At 41.3% G+C, this 18832-nt stretch overlaps 2 protein-coding genes across 2 annotated transcripts; one reads left to right on the top strand and one right to left on the bottom strand.

Moving 5' to 3' along the window:
* The first annotated feature begins 4724 nt into the window (after positions 1-4724).
* LOC4333922 (cytochrome c oxidase assembly protein COX11, mitochondrial) lies at positions 4725-7685 on the top strand. Its single transcript, XM_015773436.3, has 6 exons — positions 4725-5118; positions 5818-5870; positions 6435-6507; positions 6582-6686; positions 7199-7279; positions 7377-7685. The coding sequence occupies exons 1-6, from the start codon at positions 4798-4800 to the stop codon at positions 7476-7478; spliced, it is 735 nt and encodes a 244-aa protein (XP_015628922.1). The 5' UTR covers positions 4725-4797; the 3' UTR covers positions 7479-7685.
* Positions 7686-16882: 9197 nt separating this feature from the next.
* Positions 16883-18048, bottom strand: LOC9272708 (zinc-finger homeodomain protein 11). Its single transcript, NM_001424603.1, has one exon. The coding sequence runs from the start codon at positions 17698-17700 to the stop codon at positions 16984-16986; it is 717 nt and encodes a 238-aa protein (NP_001411532.1). The 5' UTR covers positions 17701-18048; the 3' UTR covers positions 16883-16983.
* Between the last annotated feature and the right edge of the window lie 784 nt (positions 18049-18832).

The raw sequence follows: 18832 nt of genomic DNA, 5'->3' as shown, positions 1-18832 counted from the left end.
ACAACATATCTGAGTATAATGGATTTAGAATCCTTAGTTAATTTGTTTGCAAGCCCAATTAACTTGCTATTAAGTTTAAGAAAATCACTTGGAATTCAAGGTACAAGCCTTCATTACTTCCTATTTTTTGGAATACCAATCCATTGGCTTATGTATACACTGGCAGGCCCAGAGTCTAAGTTCGTGCGAGTAAAGAAAGAGAGGAAGATCACAACAAAACCACTCGATTGGACCCCCATGTCAGTGGGTGAAACACTCATTCCTCTGGAGGCGCAAGCATATGCTTCCAAAATTTTGAGCAGCTTTTGGGCCCCACGCTGGGTCCCACTGCCTCCACATCACCCTCCTCCGCTTCGCATTTCCTCTCCAAGTAGCAGTGAATCAGTCACTCGCAGCCGCGAACCCATTGCCTTCTTGAGAGCACCGCCATTGTCACACCCACACAGCTCCACCCATGGGAGAGAGCCGGCTCGAGAGGAAGGGAGGAGACTGTACATGGAGATGGCAGATCGTCTCACTGAGGAGCAGATCGAGCAGTTGAAGGAGGTGTTCACCTTCTTCGATAAGAACAACGACTTTTTGTGCTGCTGCTGTGTCGTTTCTCGAGAGCGCTATCGTGGTGGTCAGTTTCGAGTTCTTCTTCTTGGGGGGGTGGGGGGTGGGGAGCGGGGTGAGGAGGGGTGTTCTTGAGGTTGTTTCTGGAGCATTTTTCTTCGCTAGTACTAACCCTTTGCCTCATTGGAGCGTGTGCACTTGTTTTGTGTATGTTACGGTTGCTCTGTTTGATCGGTTAGCTTGTATTCGCTAGAATTGTTATGAGTGATGATGGTTGTTGCGTCTTCTTCCTGAATCAGTTTGTGATGTTTCTTTCCTCGAGATGGATGGAGTCATGTAAGTAGAGAATATCCGTCAAGTTTCTTTTTATGTATATACTGTTGATAGCTGTTAAATACCAAATCTACGCCGTCAATACCTACACAAATTTGAAAATATGAGACCTCCAACATAGTGGTAGGGTTCAATTCTAACAATTTCCACGAGTGTTAGTGTATATTTGGATGCAGGTGACAAACTACCAAACTTGAGATGATATATATAAAGAAGGGGAAGAATTACATTCATATCCAATACAATGGAGTCTTGGGCCCACAAACCCCCCAAAAATACATGTATTGGGCTCAACCGCCTTGCCAATGGACTAAGGACCCACATGTCAGGGCCCAAGAGTAAGAAGTGGGCCAGAGGGACCAACCAAGGGTCGCCCAACCCTAGGGGTCAGTCGACCTAGGCTTAGCCCAGCTGGTCCAAAAATTATACGGGTCAGTAATTACCGACCTCCTAAGACGGTTGTGACCATTTCTTGCGCTCCAACCGTCATTAGGACACATGGCAAGAAGAGGATGAAGATGCCCTTTGGATTACATTGAGCATCTCCACCCTTCCAAGCTTTCTCTCCCTATAAATACCCCTCTCCTCCTTCATTCACAATACACACCATGCTTGAGCTAAATTACAAGAGGCTCTTTATATCATTTATGTATACTTAGAATAGGGATAGAGTAAGGGAGAAATATTTAGAGTAAGGGAGAAATTTTAGAATTGTTAGTATTTTCCTCATCACTTTTGTAACTTGTCAATTACTTTGCTCTAATTGATATTATCTTGACCGAGTAATTGAAATTTACATTGTGAGGTATATTTCTTAGTTAGTTCCTATTTAGTATACTGGAATATTATTCACTAAAATAGTATTTACTTTAATGTTTGATCGGCATTAGAATAATATTTAATAGTGTAGACGTGGTGTCTATATTGTTGAATACCAGTATTTGCTGCGTATCTCATAGTTCGTTAGAGGTTGGTGTGGAGGTGGTGACAACCCTCGAGATCACTGTAGTCAACCTTGTCCGCGTACGGAGTAGAGCACGATCTCGTAGCAGCGAGCAGGCCAGTGCTGAAGTATTGCGATAGGATTAAAATTAATCTTTTTAAAGACCCTGTTCCTCACTAGAAAATCATCTCAACCCTTTGGCTATTTTAGCATGTGTCCTTGGATGATCATGTAGAAGAGTTAAGCACACATGTTCTTTGTGAAATTTGATACACTAAAATACTTCTAGGTGGAGTGCTACAATGATATATCCATGCGCTCAAGAATTTTATATGTGAAAGTAAGAAATACCAACATATGTTGAGCTAGCACTCAGATTAATCTTCTCAAGATCACCTATCCACCTCAACTAGAAGAATACATCCGATGTATTCAGATTATCTGGAAAGAAAATAATCTCAATTCTCACACAAGAATGTATAATGTGCTTCAGAACTTTTTGTACTAGTAAAGAACTAAGAGAAGTGTTGAGCTCGTTGGCCAAAGCCACACTGAAGCTAAACTGAAACTCTATTATTTAATAGATTATCTGAAAAGAAAATAACCTCAATTCTCACACAAGAATATGGTATAATGTGCTTTAGAACTTGTTATCTATTTATGTGTCATTACTAGTGAAGAACTGTTTAGCGCATTAGGCCAAAGCCACACTGAAGCTAAACTGAAGCTAGGAGGCTGATGCTGGGAACGAGGTTATTGATTTTCATGGCAGATAGTGGTTATTGATTTTCATGGCACACAGTTGGTTGAATGTATGGCTTATTCTTCTTCTCAAGTACTCCTCCTTGGCATAATCCTTTTTCCACAGTTTATATATATTATAGTAAATGCTTGCTTTTTGAATATGTTATGTATCACTTCTATCACGTGTGGTTTATATCAATTGCAAAATATCATTATGACAACATAGTTCTTTGTGTTGATGACATTTGTTGTAAAATTAAAAGTGCAATGCACACTAGCATATCAGATTCTTAATATGAAACGTTTGCATTTTCAGTTCAATATTCCACCCTCACAACCACAAGCATTATAGCAACATAGTATATGAACAATCAATTACTTTTCTTTGTATCCTCCTTCTAGCACTATGTTGCATTGTTATTCCTAAAATTGGAGAGTTAATCCGATGTGGTCCTTATATGCATTTTTGGCTAGTCCACATGTGGAAACTGTTGTTGTGTATAGTCTCTTTTAGGTAGCCTAATTTGCATATGTATCTGGTTTAAGAGGTTGTAGATTCTCTACTATGCTATATAAATATATGTTATATCAATAGTACTTAATTCCTTTGAGTTTAAAGAACATAAAATTTTATAATGGATACCTTGCTTAGTAATGGTTTTATTGCAACAAAATGCAATGTACTTGAATCAGTGGTAGGTTCTTTTTTTTTCTTTTTTGAAACTGCTCTGTGTTCTAAAATGCATAAACATTTAATGATTTCCTTTGCTTCCGAATAAGGTGTAACTTATAAGTTGGCATGACAAACTGCTATTACTTAGTCATGTCCTACACTAATTCCTTCTTGGCAATGTGGCAATGTTTCATTACTTGTGTTTGTGTGGTTTGAGTAATTCTTGGCAAACTGCTACTTATACCTATTCTAACTTCTAATTAATTTGATTTTTACACTTGACCCTGATTCAGAGGAACAACCGATGGAAGCATTCCAGCTGTTTGACGAGGATGGAGATGGGTACATTTCTGCCGCAGAGGTAGATTATGTTCTTATCAATTCTAATCACTCAAAGCACCTCTTCAATCGTTTGTGCTCTGTGCATCTCTTCAATGTTCTGCCCATCTTAGTCATCTTACTCCTCTCTAAACAAGAAACTCATGCAATTAGGACCATGTTTCTCTAAACACTGGTCACTATTTCCTTTTCAGCTCAGCTCCGAGAAGTGATGATCGGTCTTGACAAGGGGACAACAGATCAAGAAATCTGTGAGATGATCAAGGATATGACGACGGCCGTGCCAGCTACGAGGAGTTTAAGCGACTGATGACATGTGATTAGTGAAGAATTGATCATGTCTAGGATTCTTTTTTTTTTACTCTTCGCGACAAGATGATTCGAGAGGCAAGTTTTGGATGGTGATGGCCTCGTGAATTACAGTATGAGAAAATTCTTAGGATCACGCTAGGTAACTTGCCAATATTTGAAGTACAGTACCAAGGCCAAAATATCTTCGTTTAGTTAGCTTGCTTACATATCGTAGGTCTATTTGCTGATGCTAACTGCACATTCTGCTTGTAACTCTCTCTTCCGTCTTCGGTTCTACATGCACGGATGATGAATTATGACTATCGAGGAAGATAATATACACTCCCTCTATCTACTTTTGATAGTTATATTTCATCTTGACACACAGATCAAGGATAAATAATTCTACTTATCATTCATTTAAACATGCTACTAGTCATTCATCGTAAACAAGCAATTCATTAATATTTACATTTCTCGATGCTCATGTAGCCAATCTTGTGTGGAAGAATGGAGAGTCACACATTAAATCCGAAAAAGTTACTAAGATGATAGGTTGTTGGATTGAAATATAGCTATCAAAAATATTTTTTTTAGATTTAGAAATATGACTATCAAAAGTAGATAGAGGGAGTATTTAGCAACATAAATGGAAAATCATTACTTCGACTGAGATTTTGTAGTTGCTTCATGCTGGTTGTGTTGTATTCTGATGCAGAAACTGGGAATTGCAAATCTGACGCTACTAGGCTAGTGAAGGGTTGCTGGGAGTCGTCTGATGTGGATCGGACGGCTCATATCGCGGCAAACCAGCCATCAGATCCCCCGCATCGCTGCTGCTTGGTCGTAGCGTCGAACACCGTACAGCGAATCGCGGCGGCGGAATCACACATCGCCGCCTCTCGCACGCGCCGCCGCGATGCCGCCGCCGCCGCCGCCTTCGTTGGCCAGGCTCCACCAACGCCTCTCCCTCTCGCTCCTCCGGGGACGCTCCCCCCCCGCGGCGGCCGACGCCTTCCTCCGCCGCGGGCTCGCCTCGTCCGCCTCCTCCTCCTCTTCCGCCGCCGCCGCCGCGGCGGTGGCGGCGGCGGCGGCAGGCCGGGAGAAGAGCTCGAGGAGGACGCTAGCGTACCTGCTAGGCGTGGCCGCGGCGATGGTCGGCGCCTCCTACGCCGCCGTCCCGCTCTACCGCCGCTTCTGCCAGGCCACCGGCTATGGCGGCACCGTCCAGCGCCGCGAGGTCTGGTCTTCATTTCCCTAACTTGCCTCTATCTTTCTTGTTCTCAATCGTAATATGCTGAAATTAACACTGTGCTGGGACATCGATTAAGCTGTGCTTGATTTTGTGGATAGCGTCTGGTTCCATTATTGGCAGGTTTTAGTTTTACAATCTGCTGCTTGGCACTGTGATATGCTGAAATTGATGCGATTCATCAGCTATGTGGCCTTTGTCATGTGGAGACCGCCGTTCCAGTTCTTATAGATGCCATGGACACGAACGTGTTGTTGTATTGCCATGTGTAAATTATGAGTCTAGAAGATTGTAATCTATTGATAGATGGCACTTCCTCTCGCCGCCTCTCGCCTCTCGCACTCTGCATTCTATTAACAACTATGAATATCTGTGCTGGAATTTGTTAAAATGCCCATCAAAGGGTGATCTTACAAATGTGTTGGGAGTGGCATGAAATAGTTTTTGATTCATTTTTGGTGCTTGTATGGATAACTGGTCTAAGTAGACATTGCTGAAGCAGGGTTATTGTTGGACTCTATGAATTCTGTCAAAAAATAGTAATAAATTTTCTGGGTAGTGAATCATTCATTATTCATTACTGGTGCATTGAAAAAGTTCTGATAAATTTGGCATCTTTGTAACTACCTGATTCAAGTGAGTTTGAACCTGGAGTATTATTCCTTAACAATGTTTGGCTCTCTACAGAGTGTGGAGGAGAAGATCTCACGACATGCTCGAGACGGAACAACAACTTCAAGGTGACTCTTCCTATGCCCAGGGTCCAGTTTTTTCACTACTTGTCGTTTCCAGTTCCGAAAGGCAGTGCCATGGTGGTTTTTAAAATATACTTTCTATCTCTTGATAGAGCCTTGTTGCAATGTGAGCTCAAACTAGGCCTGTGTTGCCGATCTGTTGCCTGTTGTGTAAATTTTCCTTTACTGTTCTCTTACATGATCAGATGGCTTTTTGCCAATGTTTATGGTTCAGAAGTACCTTCATTTCAAATAGTGGGATGACATGAAACCACATGTGATGATAGATTTAGATGAAGTTTAACTTGGAATAGCCATACAGCCTTGCCAGCAATTGCATGTGTACAGCAAATTTGCTGTAATCATGGGCTAATATTTTGGAAAACCATTATCTTCATGTTTATATGATTGCAACTAATTACAAGAGTTTCGGGATAAATTTTTAAATGAATTTGTTGTTTCTTGTTTATCCAAATAATCTCGTGTGCTAAAATTTAGCTGTGATTCAGTTTTTTGATGACACTTTATTTTCTTTGCTGTTGAGACTAATGCAATTAATTTTATTTGCAGAGAGATAATTGTCCAATTTAATGCTGACGTTGCTGATGGAATGCCGTGGAAATTCATTCCAACACAGAGAGAAGTAAATGCTTTGCTTAAGAAACAATTTATAGCCCTTTCCGCAGCATGTTTATCCTCTACCTATTCCATTTGTAGGTGAAGGTTAAACCTGGTGAAAGTGCTCTTGCATTTTATACTGCTGAAAATCGTAGTTCAGCTCCAATAACTGGTGTATCCACATATAACGTAGCTCCTATGAAGGTATGTAATTCAGCACAACTTTTACACCCTTAAACTGCTGCCATGTCCTGGAAAGAAAGATTTGTGAGAGATGCAGAAGTGTCTCTGGATTCACAAAGCTACTGTAGGCCTTTAACTCTTAATCCTTTGTTAATTTTGTTAGCCTAAATTAGTGGAAATATGTTGGATGTAATCCTTTAACTTTTAATCCTATATTCTTTTTTGTTAAATATGTTAAGTTAAATAGCCCCAACTCTCAAGCATGATTTCTAGGAAGAAAATTTTTGAAACCATTAGCCATGATTAGACTTCCTCAACTGATAAGAGTTTGAAAACTGTGATCAGAAAATTGTAGAAAACATAACCTCTGCTGTGATATTCTTAGTCAAGGAGTGACTCAGGTGACTTCACAATATCATCCTATTTATGTTGCTAACTCAAATTATGCTGAGGTGTACAGCTAGGGCATTTAAGCTAACAGGAGGCAGACTCCTAATGTTTTGAGTTTACAACTCTTTTCTTTCATCCTGTAGGCTGCAATATATTTCAATAAGATACAATGTTTTTGCTTTGAGGAGCAAACACTTCTTCCAGGGGAGCAGATTGACATGCCGGTAAATTCAACTTGCATTCGATGAAATGCATGGCTAGTTAGTTATCTGGTGTTTGTCTACACTTATTCCAACTTTGTATGTGAACTTTTTTCTTCAGGTGTTCTTCTACATCGATCCTGAGTTTGAGACAGACCCCAAAATGGAAGGGGTGAACAATATTGTCCTTTCTTACACATTCTTTAAGGTGAACGACAGTTAATTGTATCGGTACCGTAAAGTAAGTGGTAACATTAGTTCTATTTAAACACCTTGCCAACGAGTAACACAAAAATTCCTTTCATGTAACACAAGTTAGGGTTTTGTTTAGTGTGTATTAATTGACATGTGTTTCTTGGAAATTTTGCAAATAAATATGTAAGAATTGTTCACAGAACAATCGAAATGGTGCATCTTGATTTGATTTGAAGTACCATGAGGATAAGAAATGGTCACCACAATCTGCTTGTGTGCGTGTTGACTATGGGCGAACAAAGGGAAATTATTAATTTTTTTACCGGATAAATTGGAGACGAGAACATACAAAAGGACGAGACCCAAAAAGTTAGTTAAGGCTGCGTTCGTTCACACGAGAAAGGGGAGATTGTATCTCGTTTTCCGCGTGCATGTTTTTTAAACTACTAAACAGTGTGTTTTTTAAAAAAAAATTCTATAGAAAAGTTGCTTTAAAAAATCATATTAGTCCATTTTTAAAGTTTAAAATAGTTAATACTCAATTAATCATGCGCTAATGGCTCACCTCGTTTTGCGTATCTTCCCAATCTTCTCAATTCCCTCTCCCTCAAACATAGCCTTAAGATGCCTGGAGAAAGAGTTTTGGACCGAAGCATGGCAAAGGCTAAACTGCGAGGAGTGTGGAACCAAGGCCTTGGGTTAAGCTATTGTATACCAAGCCTATAGCTAAAAAAGGTCATGAAGATCCTCTGAATTTTCTAGCAAAAATTAGATACAACCCAATAAGGATTGAGCCAGCTCGACGCTACCCTATCCTCTCTCTTTACTTCTACCTTCGTCTATTTGGACCTGATAAATAAACGCTTGTTTTTTATGCAACTTCATAAAAGAATATTTTGTCAAAAAAATCCTGCATTTGATTCTGGGTTTACCTAGGCAAACTTTGTGCGTTCTGGAGAGAGAAAGGGAAGAGATGAGCAAATTGTTTCGTATTGCTGGAACTGTTTTTAGATTGCTTTTTAGTCTCTCCTTTGTCTTCTCAGTTCTCACAGACTTCTGGGAACTACATGTAATGAGTTGAACACTGAGCTAGACTGGGTATACTTTCATCCAAAATCAACCATTTTTTTGTCCTATTTTGATAATAGAAAAAAGAGTGTAATCAGAACATTTGAATCGAACCGCATGAAAGAGCTCTTTCCCCCTATGAGAGTACAACGTGTTCTATGGTTCTCTATTTTTTTTCCTAGATAATATTTAAAATATTTAACATCTCCGGTGAGGATGGAGCCAAAAAATCTTCACACATAAGGCTAAGCTAATGAAGATTCCAATATTTTTCGCAAATTATGCACCATTCTTTATAAGATAATAGTGGGGATTATGGAGATAGGTATAAGGCTGTGTTCGTGCAAAACGGAACACGCATTATTACACGATTAATTAAGTATTAACTTTTTTTAAAAATAGATTAATATGATTTTTTAAAACAACTTTCATATAGGAATTTTTTGCAAAAAACATACCGTTTAGCAGTTTAAAAAAGCGTGCGCGCGGAAAACAAGATAGGCCTGTTTGGTTGTTGCCTAACATTGTCATAACTCAATTTGCCATAGGTGTGGCATGGCAAACAAAGTGTGGCCAACAATTTGTTGTCCACAAGTGTGGCAATGTTTGGCTAGAAAATGAGTATATGACATATAGGCCCATGAAACAAGAAAGTTGTGGCAACTGAAACAAGCAACTAAACGCTAAGCTAACAATTTGTGGCATGCCTAACATGTGGTGTGGCAATGTGTGGCACCAAACCAAACAGCCCCTTAAGCCAGGCCTAACTGCCCAATGCCTATTTCACACCTAATCTAGTCACATGACCAAAAAAAAAATTTGTGGTTCCAAAAAGGAGATGGCATAGAGTGATGGGACAAATCCTCAAATAAGATGACCGGCTGAATTAACATCTAAAAAACAAAGAATAGCTTATTTAATATATATTTCTGTACTATGTCATCCAAAGCAGGATAAAAGCAAAAATGGCTATTGGCTACCAGTTTCAAAAGTTAGCACCATTGTTGCACTCTTTGTTTTTTTTACCAACACAACCTTACTTTATCTGTGACAGCATCAAAGATCAACAGTGGAGTTAGCCGATAAAAAGATTAAAAGAATAAGGTTAAACATTTTTTTTGTACTCTGTGTGTATCACTGCCCTTTTTTTAGAAGGTATCTCTGAATTTTTGGAACACGTTTTGATGTTATATTTTAGACCACAGGGCGTAGGCCTCTACGCCCTCTAATACGCAGGGGATTTCAATTTTCAGCCCAGTATTGTCGTCTCCAACCATTTTATACTCTTCAATTATGGAACTATCATTTGCCATCTCTCGCCTACTACTTGTTCCACTCAAAATCGGATTGCAGAGGTAGGTCCCATCGTTTGGCTTATTTCCTAATAAGCCAAAACGGCTTATTAGGAAATAAAAATGAATTTGTACGTAAATTTTTTATAAATGTGTTCTTGTGACTTAAAAAGCCAATGTTGAAAAAGAAACTACGTTAAAAACATCTCAAAATTAAGCTTGAAAATTTAAATTTTTTCTTTTTCTTTAACTGATTAGGCCAACCAATGGGAGCAATAGAAAGAGAGAATTTGTGACGTGTGTCCGATCAAAAGCCGGTAGAAACCAGCTTTCAGTCAACAATATACGAAAACCAACTAAAACCGATCTGATTCCACGAACCACCGACGGTTTTAAACCGAGTAGTTTTCGCAAAACTTATCAGTTTTGTTAATCTTGCTTGTGAGTATGTCTGTATGGCACATACTCGATCGTGTAGGCTACAAATGCCAATCCTACATGTGAGGATAGATTATTTGTTGATAAAATAAGTCACAACAAAATAAATAATATTTAAAATAAAATAAATAATATTTATATAAATTTTATGAATAAGACGAATAGTAAAACGTTATGTGAATGGTCAACGGTATTATACATCTTGATTTTGAAATGGAGTGAGTACTTTAGTCCATTCAATCACAGCATGTATATATACATGTGAAATAAAGACTGAACTATGACTGACTTTATATATCCTCGATTATTCCTCCTTGCTCGTCCCTCTCCTCTCGTGACGGGGCTTGGCGCAACAGGCAGACGCATGTATGCTTGATTCTTGTACATTCTTAGGTAGACTTACAATTTTTGTATGTTATTAGTTGTTATCCATGTATTTATAATTTATAAGATAATGAAGCATATCTAATTGTGGCCCCCTTTTTAAATATCTATCTATGAACATAATCTCACTAGATATCCACCAAGTTGTCCGAGTCCAACGGGCATGGGCATGAATACTAATTTCTTCATATTAAAATTATGTGTGCCCAACGTAGAGGTAGTAATTTCCTTACTGGGTCATGGTCTTGGTGGGGAGCCACCCCTATATGGGCACAGGAAGAGGGAGAGACTGGGGGTAGGGGGAGGAGATTCTGGAATGCGGGTGAGCGGGGAGGGGGGTTCTAACTAACCCGCGGGTAACCTAGCGGGGTCTCGGTGTATGAGCTACATCTCTAAAAATAGCATATTCTAACAATATAAATTGGTAAATCCAATTAGCCCACTTAGGGAAGTAAGTAGCCCATATATAAACAAAACTCTGATTCCCAAATCCCTCACCCAACCCCACAAGCGTTGCAACGCCATACAGGAACGTAGCGCTAGCAAGGACAACGGCAACTGCTGCTCATCCGGGTCGTCTTGCCGCTTCTCATCACGCCACGACTCCTTGCTACTCATAAGTCATTAGCTCATAGCATAACTACCGAGCCGTCGTGCCTCGTTGTCTTCAGTCGTTGCCCCGCCACGTTGGTGTTCGTCGGTCGTGCCGCCTTCATCGTCGGATCTTCACACCCAACCATCGACCCATCTTCGTTTCCAGCTGTCGACGAGTCGTCGCCATCCTAAACCGTTGCCGCCTCTTCGTCGTACCCAAGCTGTTGTAGGCAACCGACTTTGTTAGTTCACCTTCACACTGTCGGGTCCCTGGCGGGGGCGGGGGCAGGTGCTGGTGACTAGTGATGAAAACGGACAGAAACCATCTTCATCATTTTCGTTTTTATTTTTTTTCAGAATCTGAATCAAAATCGAAAATCCCATATACGAAAACAAAATCAAATATTATCGAATACGGTTTCTGATGTATAGTAGCCATATCATATTCGTTTCCATTTCCAAGAATATGTTTGGAATCCAAAAACTTTCCGAACCGTTTTTATTCCTACTGGTGACATTTTCCACCTAGTTAACTCTACGGAACCGGGGCTAGGGGAGAATGGGATAGCAAAGACGTTCCTATCCAACCCGGTCTTCCCTCGCTCGGTTGCCACCCCTAGTAGGGCGAGAGATATCAGATTTTGGATTGAGTGAGAGATGCCGGATCTTGGCGTCGGGCGTGTCCTTTGTTCTTGCCCAAACTTGGATGATGTAGACCTTATTAAGAAAACAGGAATTAAAACTGTTTATGGGTGGTTCTAGTTCTAGATATGTCACTGTCACCCTAGACACGGCTTTATCGCGTTGCGTGGGATGCACTAGGCCATGGTTCTGCTCCCTGTTGGCTTGCGAGAAGTTGCACTCTAGGCGCTAGTCCGGCCAGGCGCGTCCATGTGCGAGGCCCATCATCCGCCATGTTCCTGGAGGAGGAAGTATCGACCAGCCTATCACCGTTCACCACCATCCATCCACAAGCCGACTACAGAAGTACAGAACGCGAGATCACCCCGAATCTTACGGTCCTCGCCGCTGCCGCTGCACGTGGACTCCGCAGCCGCACCCGCACCCGCACGTCGCGCCAAGCGCGGCCCGCGAGACCGAATCCGCCGTACCGATCGCGCGCGCTAGCTGCTGCACCCTGCCCGGATGCGTGGTGCGGAGGAGGAGCCGCGGTTTTTGTGAACGTTGGATGCGTTGGGGTTTTCCGCGATCCCACCGTGCCGCGCTCCACCACCGTTTCGCCCTACCCAGCGGGGACCGAGCCGTGCTGCGCCCCGCGGATCGGAGACACGGGCAACCAGAAGCAAAGCAAGCGCCGCCGCGAGGGCGAGGCGGGCGGGGCGGCAAAAGCAAGCGGCTCGGCGGCTTTTGCAGCCTTGCGCGACCTGCACGGTTTTGGAAGTTTGGACGATGCGCGTGTCGCGAGGTGGAAAACCGGGAGAGGTGTATTATTAGGGCAGTGCTAACCCATAATAATAGATATGGTTTTCATAAACTCTATATCATTAAGAAAATAGTACTAGACACTACTCTTCTAATGCAAACACCACTATTCCATACTTTAATTTAATGCTGCTTATCTCACATGATGTTTTAGATGTTGTGTAGAAACCATGTCTCATGCAAGACATGGTTTCCTTCTCTTTTCTCATTTATTCACTTACCACATCATTTTTTTTCTAGGTGGCAACTTATTTAATGCTATGGACACCATTCTAGTCATTGGATTAGAAATGCCCTTAACGAGCTATAAATATATTTTAATAAAATAAAAGATGAGAGAGATGAGCAGCGGGCTACAAATATGTAGCTAACTCTACGACACAAAATATATATATATATATGAGATAATATATTAATAATTGACTATTATATCGGCTATAAATGAATTGTAGCTGTACTGTTAAACTTGCTCTAAAGTTGAATTCGGGCGGTCAAGCTGCGGATTGCATGCGGATCTGTGTGAGCGAAGACAAAGACAAGTCGAAAAGGTTTGCGTACAGCGAGCGAGGTGCAGTGCACTGCGCTTCGCGACGGTTCGAGAGATAGAGAGAGAGAGAGTGAGCTGATGTAGTGATGTGACGCATAAGCATATTCGGGTGGTGACTAGCGAGCAGGAAGGGGGTCGACGTGTCCAGCTTTGAACGATTTGTTAGATTAGGGTGAGTTTAACTCACGTTAAAATTAAAAGTTTGGTTAAAATTAGAATAATGTGACGAAAAAATTAAAAGTTTGTGTGTGTAGGAAAATTTTAATAGAATAGAAAAATTAAAAGTTTGAAGAAAAATTTTACAACTAAACATGGCCTTAATGAGATGTTTATATAAAGATTAAAAATATCCGCAGAATATTGGACACTGTACGATAATGTTCGTGGGCATGTCGGCCATATTTCAGTCAAAACTGAACTTGCCTTGTATGGGTATGGGGGTGTTTAGATCCCATCCCAAAATGTTTCACCATACATATATATTAAAAATAACTAATTGTATAGATTGGGACTAATTTGTGAGACAAATCTTTTAAGTTTAATTACTTCATTATTTGACAATGTGGAGCTACAGTAAACATTTACTAATGATAGATTAATTAGGCTTAATAAATTAATCTCGCGGTTTATTTACGGATTTTATAATTAGTTCTTTTTATTAATACCCGAACAACCTATACGACAGCCTATATAATACTCGATGTCCCACGCTAAAACTTTATACCCTATATCTAAACACGTGCTATGTGCAACATTGCAGGTAATCATTAAGCGTTTAAATCAAAAGATCCACATGATGAAGTCAAATCTCTTAACAATGCTGCAATCTTGAGCTGAGTAGACAAATTTAACTTTCTTATTTGCAACAGTATATTGAGGATTCCAAGCTTCTTTGGTGTAATCTTTTAGTAGGGGATCTCTCGCGAAGATCCTTCAGTACAAATGTTTAATGTAAGCTAGTAGTAGCTATATAGTACTCCTGTATAGTGGTAAACCTAAACAAAATATAGGTAGCATCACCTCATATAAAGGGTTGTTGGGGATGAAAGGGACTAATCATAAAAACATAAGTTAGGGATTTATGTTTTTTGATCCTATCCCAAACACCATCTAAGTGCCACAGGACTGAATGAATAATAAGCCAATCATTACCATCCAATAATAATAATAATTCGTCATTATTTTAGGAAACAGTCTACTCTACATTTGAAAAAAAAATAATACCTTACAAATTTTAGGTTGTTGGATTGCCTTAAAAATTTATGTAAATCCTCGCAAACCTTGATACTCTTCTTTTATTTTTTTTCTTCCCAGCCACCGCACAATACGTACGCGCTCAACTTTCCAATGTCTTCGTGCCTCTGTCTCCTGCATCAGAGCACCATCTCAATGCACCGCCACCTAACCTCGACACTAACGCCGATAGCGAGGACCCTTAGCAGGCCTCCACCCCCTCCCCATTCATCCCTCCTTCCTCAAGATGGCAGCGACAACGGTGTCCCAGCCCCACCGTCAGATTCACCACCGCCTTTTAATCATAACATTAGTTTGCCCCGTTGCCGACATTGATCTATTGTCTCCTCTATCCCTGCGGCTCTACCGCCATCACTAATGTCTACCACCCATTGCCAAGCCTCCACCTTCCGCGATCATCCCTCTAAACCGGATGATATTTTTCCTCCTGCCTGTTCCCTTATCCTCACCTTAACCCAAGACTCTAAATGGTCGGAGTCGTCGTCGCTGATTATTGGAGTTCATCAAGACCGCTGGAGTTAGAGGAGAAGCATGTTGGCGTACAAATTGTGAAGCATATCTAAAGACTAAAAATTTGCCAAGATATTGTTTCTATTTTTCTGTGGAACGTTGTTTATCAATTCTGTTTTTTTTTCAAGGATTATCCTCGTGTACCGGTCGAGCCGCATGATTTCATATATAGTAAAATACATGATGTAATCATGCCTTTTACTGTCTTACAATAGCATCTAGACAAAGGTTTGAGTTTGCGATCCCGTTATAATTTAATAAAGCACATACTAATTACTCTATTCAACCAAGTAACTTCACTGCAGCAGCTTGCTGCAACTGATCACACGCCCGGTATATCGTATGCAGTTAGACTCAGATTAGCTCGTTTCATAATGGACCCACCATACATATATATAGCACAAATAATTGAGTCGTATAATATGCGATTACACAAATTAACTCGAGATATTCTGCTTCGATCAACTGTAAGTTAAATCCAGTGACCCAGCTGGTACTCTGCCTGACTGCTTTGTACATACAGTGTATAATCTGTAGGTGGGCCTGGTATCCGTAGTGCGCAATGAGATTTACACATTTTAGAACATAATTTTAGAATTGATTTAGAGATATTTTGCTTTAGCCAACTTAGTAAAATTCTATTTTTTTAATCACGTGTCTTCGGTTCATAACTAATATATATAATAAGCTGCAGCCGTAAAAATGCCATCCAAATCTACCTATGATTTATACACTGCTTATTCCATTCTATCAGTAAATTAAATACCAAACATATGCATGTATTATTGTATTGAGTAATGCATTGGTACTCAAGTAATTTTAGGTTGGTTATTTGTGCTCGCCAGCTGCTAATTTATCTGCACTTTACCGCTTGTTGTAGTGCACTGAACATTAATTGGAAAGAAGTTTGACTGCTTAATTACATATCTAATGCCTTAAATAATAGGATATAGAAAATAAAACACATATAAATATGAATATTCCCTCCGCTCAGATGATTATATATAAGATATGATTGGAATTTTAAAACTTTGACCATAAATTATGTTGCCTATCCCTTTTAGTATAGTCATAATGCAGTTTTTTTATAGGCACCAATCTCTGTTTATGGTGAAATCGTCAATCTCAAAATATATAAATCGGCCTTTCGAAGACATTCATGTGGGTGGCCTTTCCCTTTCGAAGGCATTCATGTGGGTTTCGAAGGTATTCATAGGGGTATGTTTATATGAGTGAATGTGTACGGGACGTGAGGTGTTTGTACCGTGGTTTTCTAAAAATGATACAGAATTATTGTCAAAAGTTTAAAAGTTTGACAAAAATGTTGTTCGAAAAATCGAGTATTGAGGAAGTATAACACATTCAATGCAAATGTGGAATGCGTCTTTATTTCCGATGCTACTTTCTAGAAACAGCCTTTTAATTTTCTTTAGTAGTAGAAAATCATAGTGAAACCCAAATAAAATTAATTTCTCTACGCGGGAATAGAGATAAAGTTCAGTGCTAGTACATCACAAACTTTGGTGGTTACAAAAAAATGAAAGCGCGAACTTCCAATAGAATTAACAGAAGCAGTTTTCCAAAACTTTATGCCCATCTTGATTCTTGGCGTGCTATAAATTCATGCTTGCTTGATGTCGAATAAAAGAATAACAAAAGAAGCATGCCCTTCGTATGTACTACGTACTTCCTCAGTACAATGCATCTCTTTTGAGTAGTGAGCTTATGCAAGATATACAGGGAAATAAGAGGAGAAATTATGAAGCATCTCCTTTGAGTGTTACAACAAAATCGATTGACCAATGAATGATCATAATAACACACAATTAATTAGTGGCACCGTTAAAACAATCAATCTCATCAGCAAGAATCAACTCAGGGAAGCAAAAAATAAAAGAAATTAGCAAAAAAAAAGAGAGAGTTAATTAAATTGTGAATTATCCCACCCTAGCAATGCAATTGCAAATTTGCAATGCTGCCTGCATTACGTAAGTACGTGGCTCCTACATGCACATCTCGCTCCCCCTCACCTCCTCGTCGTCCTCGCCGTCGCCGCCCATCGCCGGCGACAAGCCCACCCCGACGTCGCCGCCGCCCCTGGTCGTCGACGACGACGTCTGGGCGCCTCCACCGGCGCCGGGGCCGCCGCTGCCGCCGCCGCCGCCGCCGCCGCCGGCCTTGTGGTTGTGCATCCACACCTTGAAGACCTGCCGGTTGACGCCGATCTCCCGGCAGAAGCGCGCCACCTCGTCGTCCCCGGGCGCGCGGCCGGGCTCCCGCTTCGGCATCCGCCACCCGAGCCGCTCCGCGAACCGCAGCATCCGCGCCTTCTGCTCCTCCGTGAACTTGGTCCGCGTCCGCCGCCTCCCCCCGGAGCCGCCGCCGCCGTCGACGCCGCCGCCGCCGCCCACCGCTCCTCCCATCGCCGCCATGTGCATGTATCCCGGCGGCCCGCCTCCACCGGGGGCCGGCAGCATTGGCGCGACGCCGACGCCGGCGCCTCCCGCCCCTCCGGCGGCGGCGGTGGCGCGGCCGTCGAGGAAGTCCTTCCGGTGGAAGTTGCGGTGGCAGCCGCACGCCGCGCAGAGCAGGCCCGCCGGGTGGCCGTCGTCGGGGGTGTACTCGCAGCAGCCGTCGTTCGCGTAGGTCCCCAGCTTCGCCGCGTGGTTGCGCATGCACTCCCTGTACACCTCCCGCGGCCGCTCCTGCTGCTGCTCCATTGCTGCTTCTTCCTCCTCCTCTAGTCCTCTCTATCTCGATCTGTCTCCGCCTCTCTCTGATCTACTTCTACTGCAGCTGCGATGTGGCGCGGTGAGCAGCAGCAGCTGGGCGCATGCAACGCGGTGCTTCGCTTTGCTAGGGTCTATGTGAGCGAGACGCCGAGAGCTATCGATGGCTAGCTAGCTGTGACTTTTTTGTGGGAGCTGGGTTGCATTGCACTTGCACACATGCGCGTATGGCTATCAGCGCCATGAGTAGCGGCAGCACTAGTAGAGCTGTAGTATCAAATGTATCTCATGATGTGTGGGGATGAAACGGGAGAGGGTGTTTGTTGTGGCTGGCCAGTTGGGAGCACGTCGATAAAAAAAAAAAGTTTGCTTTGCTTGCGATCTTCGCAGTTCTGGATTTGCTACGGACAGCACAGGCAGGGGCAGCTCACTGTTTGACTTCTACGGGGCTCTAATTGTTTTGAACAGAATCTTTTGAAGGTTTGGGTAGTCCATCATGTTTTGTTTGTATTAGAGATCTAGTACACTCTTTATAAGTTTTGGTTTAATTGGATGGGACGACGACTTGTTAATATCGTTACAGACTTACAGTGACAGGGCTCATTTGGTAGCAGAAGATCAATATAACGATTCTAACATTAAAATTTCTAAGTGAACGAGGGATGTGTTGAATTTCTAATAGAGTATAAGTAGAAAAGCCTCATGGGTTGTCCTAATAAAAAAACACAATTTAAATTTTCAAATTTAATTTCGAAGTTTAGTTTAAGATATTTTCAACGTAGTTTCTTTTTAGCATTGAATTTTAAATCGTTAATAACACACATATAAAAGTTTTACCTGTAAATTAGTTTTTATTTTCTAATAAACCTCATTAGAATATGTGAGCAATCGATGAGGCTGTAAAACAACATGAAAGAATATTTGAACCTTAATCTTCTTATAGCATAGAATTATTTATTTTTTGTTACGTGCTTTTGGCTTTACGATAATTGGGCAAAAAAAAAATATGCCTTGAATCAAATCAAATATTACCAAACTAACCCTTTTACCAAGCACTCCCGATTATGTAAATATCAGTAGTTCTATAACAATTCGAACGTTCCACCGTTGTGTTACTATAATT

The sequence above is a fragment of the Oryza sativa genome, chromosome 3, assembly GCF_034140825.1.
Source record: "Oryza sativa Japonica Group chromosome 3, ASM3414082v1".
Taxonomy (NCBI): domain Eukaryota; kingdom Viridiplantae; phylum Streptophyta; class Magnoliopsida; order Poales; family Poaceae; genus Oryza; species Oryza sativa.
This window is presented reverse-complemented; position numbering and strand designations above follow the sequence as displayed.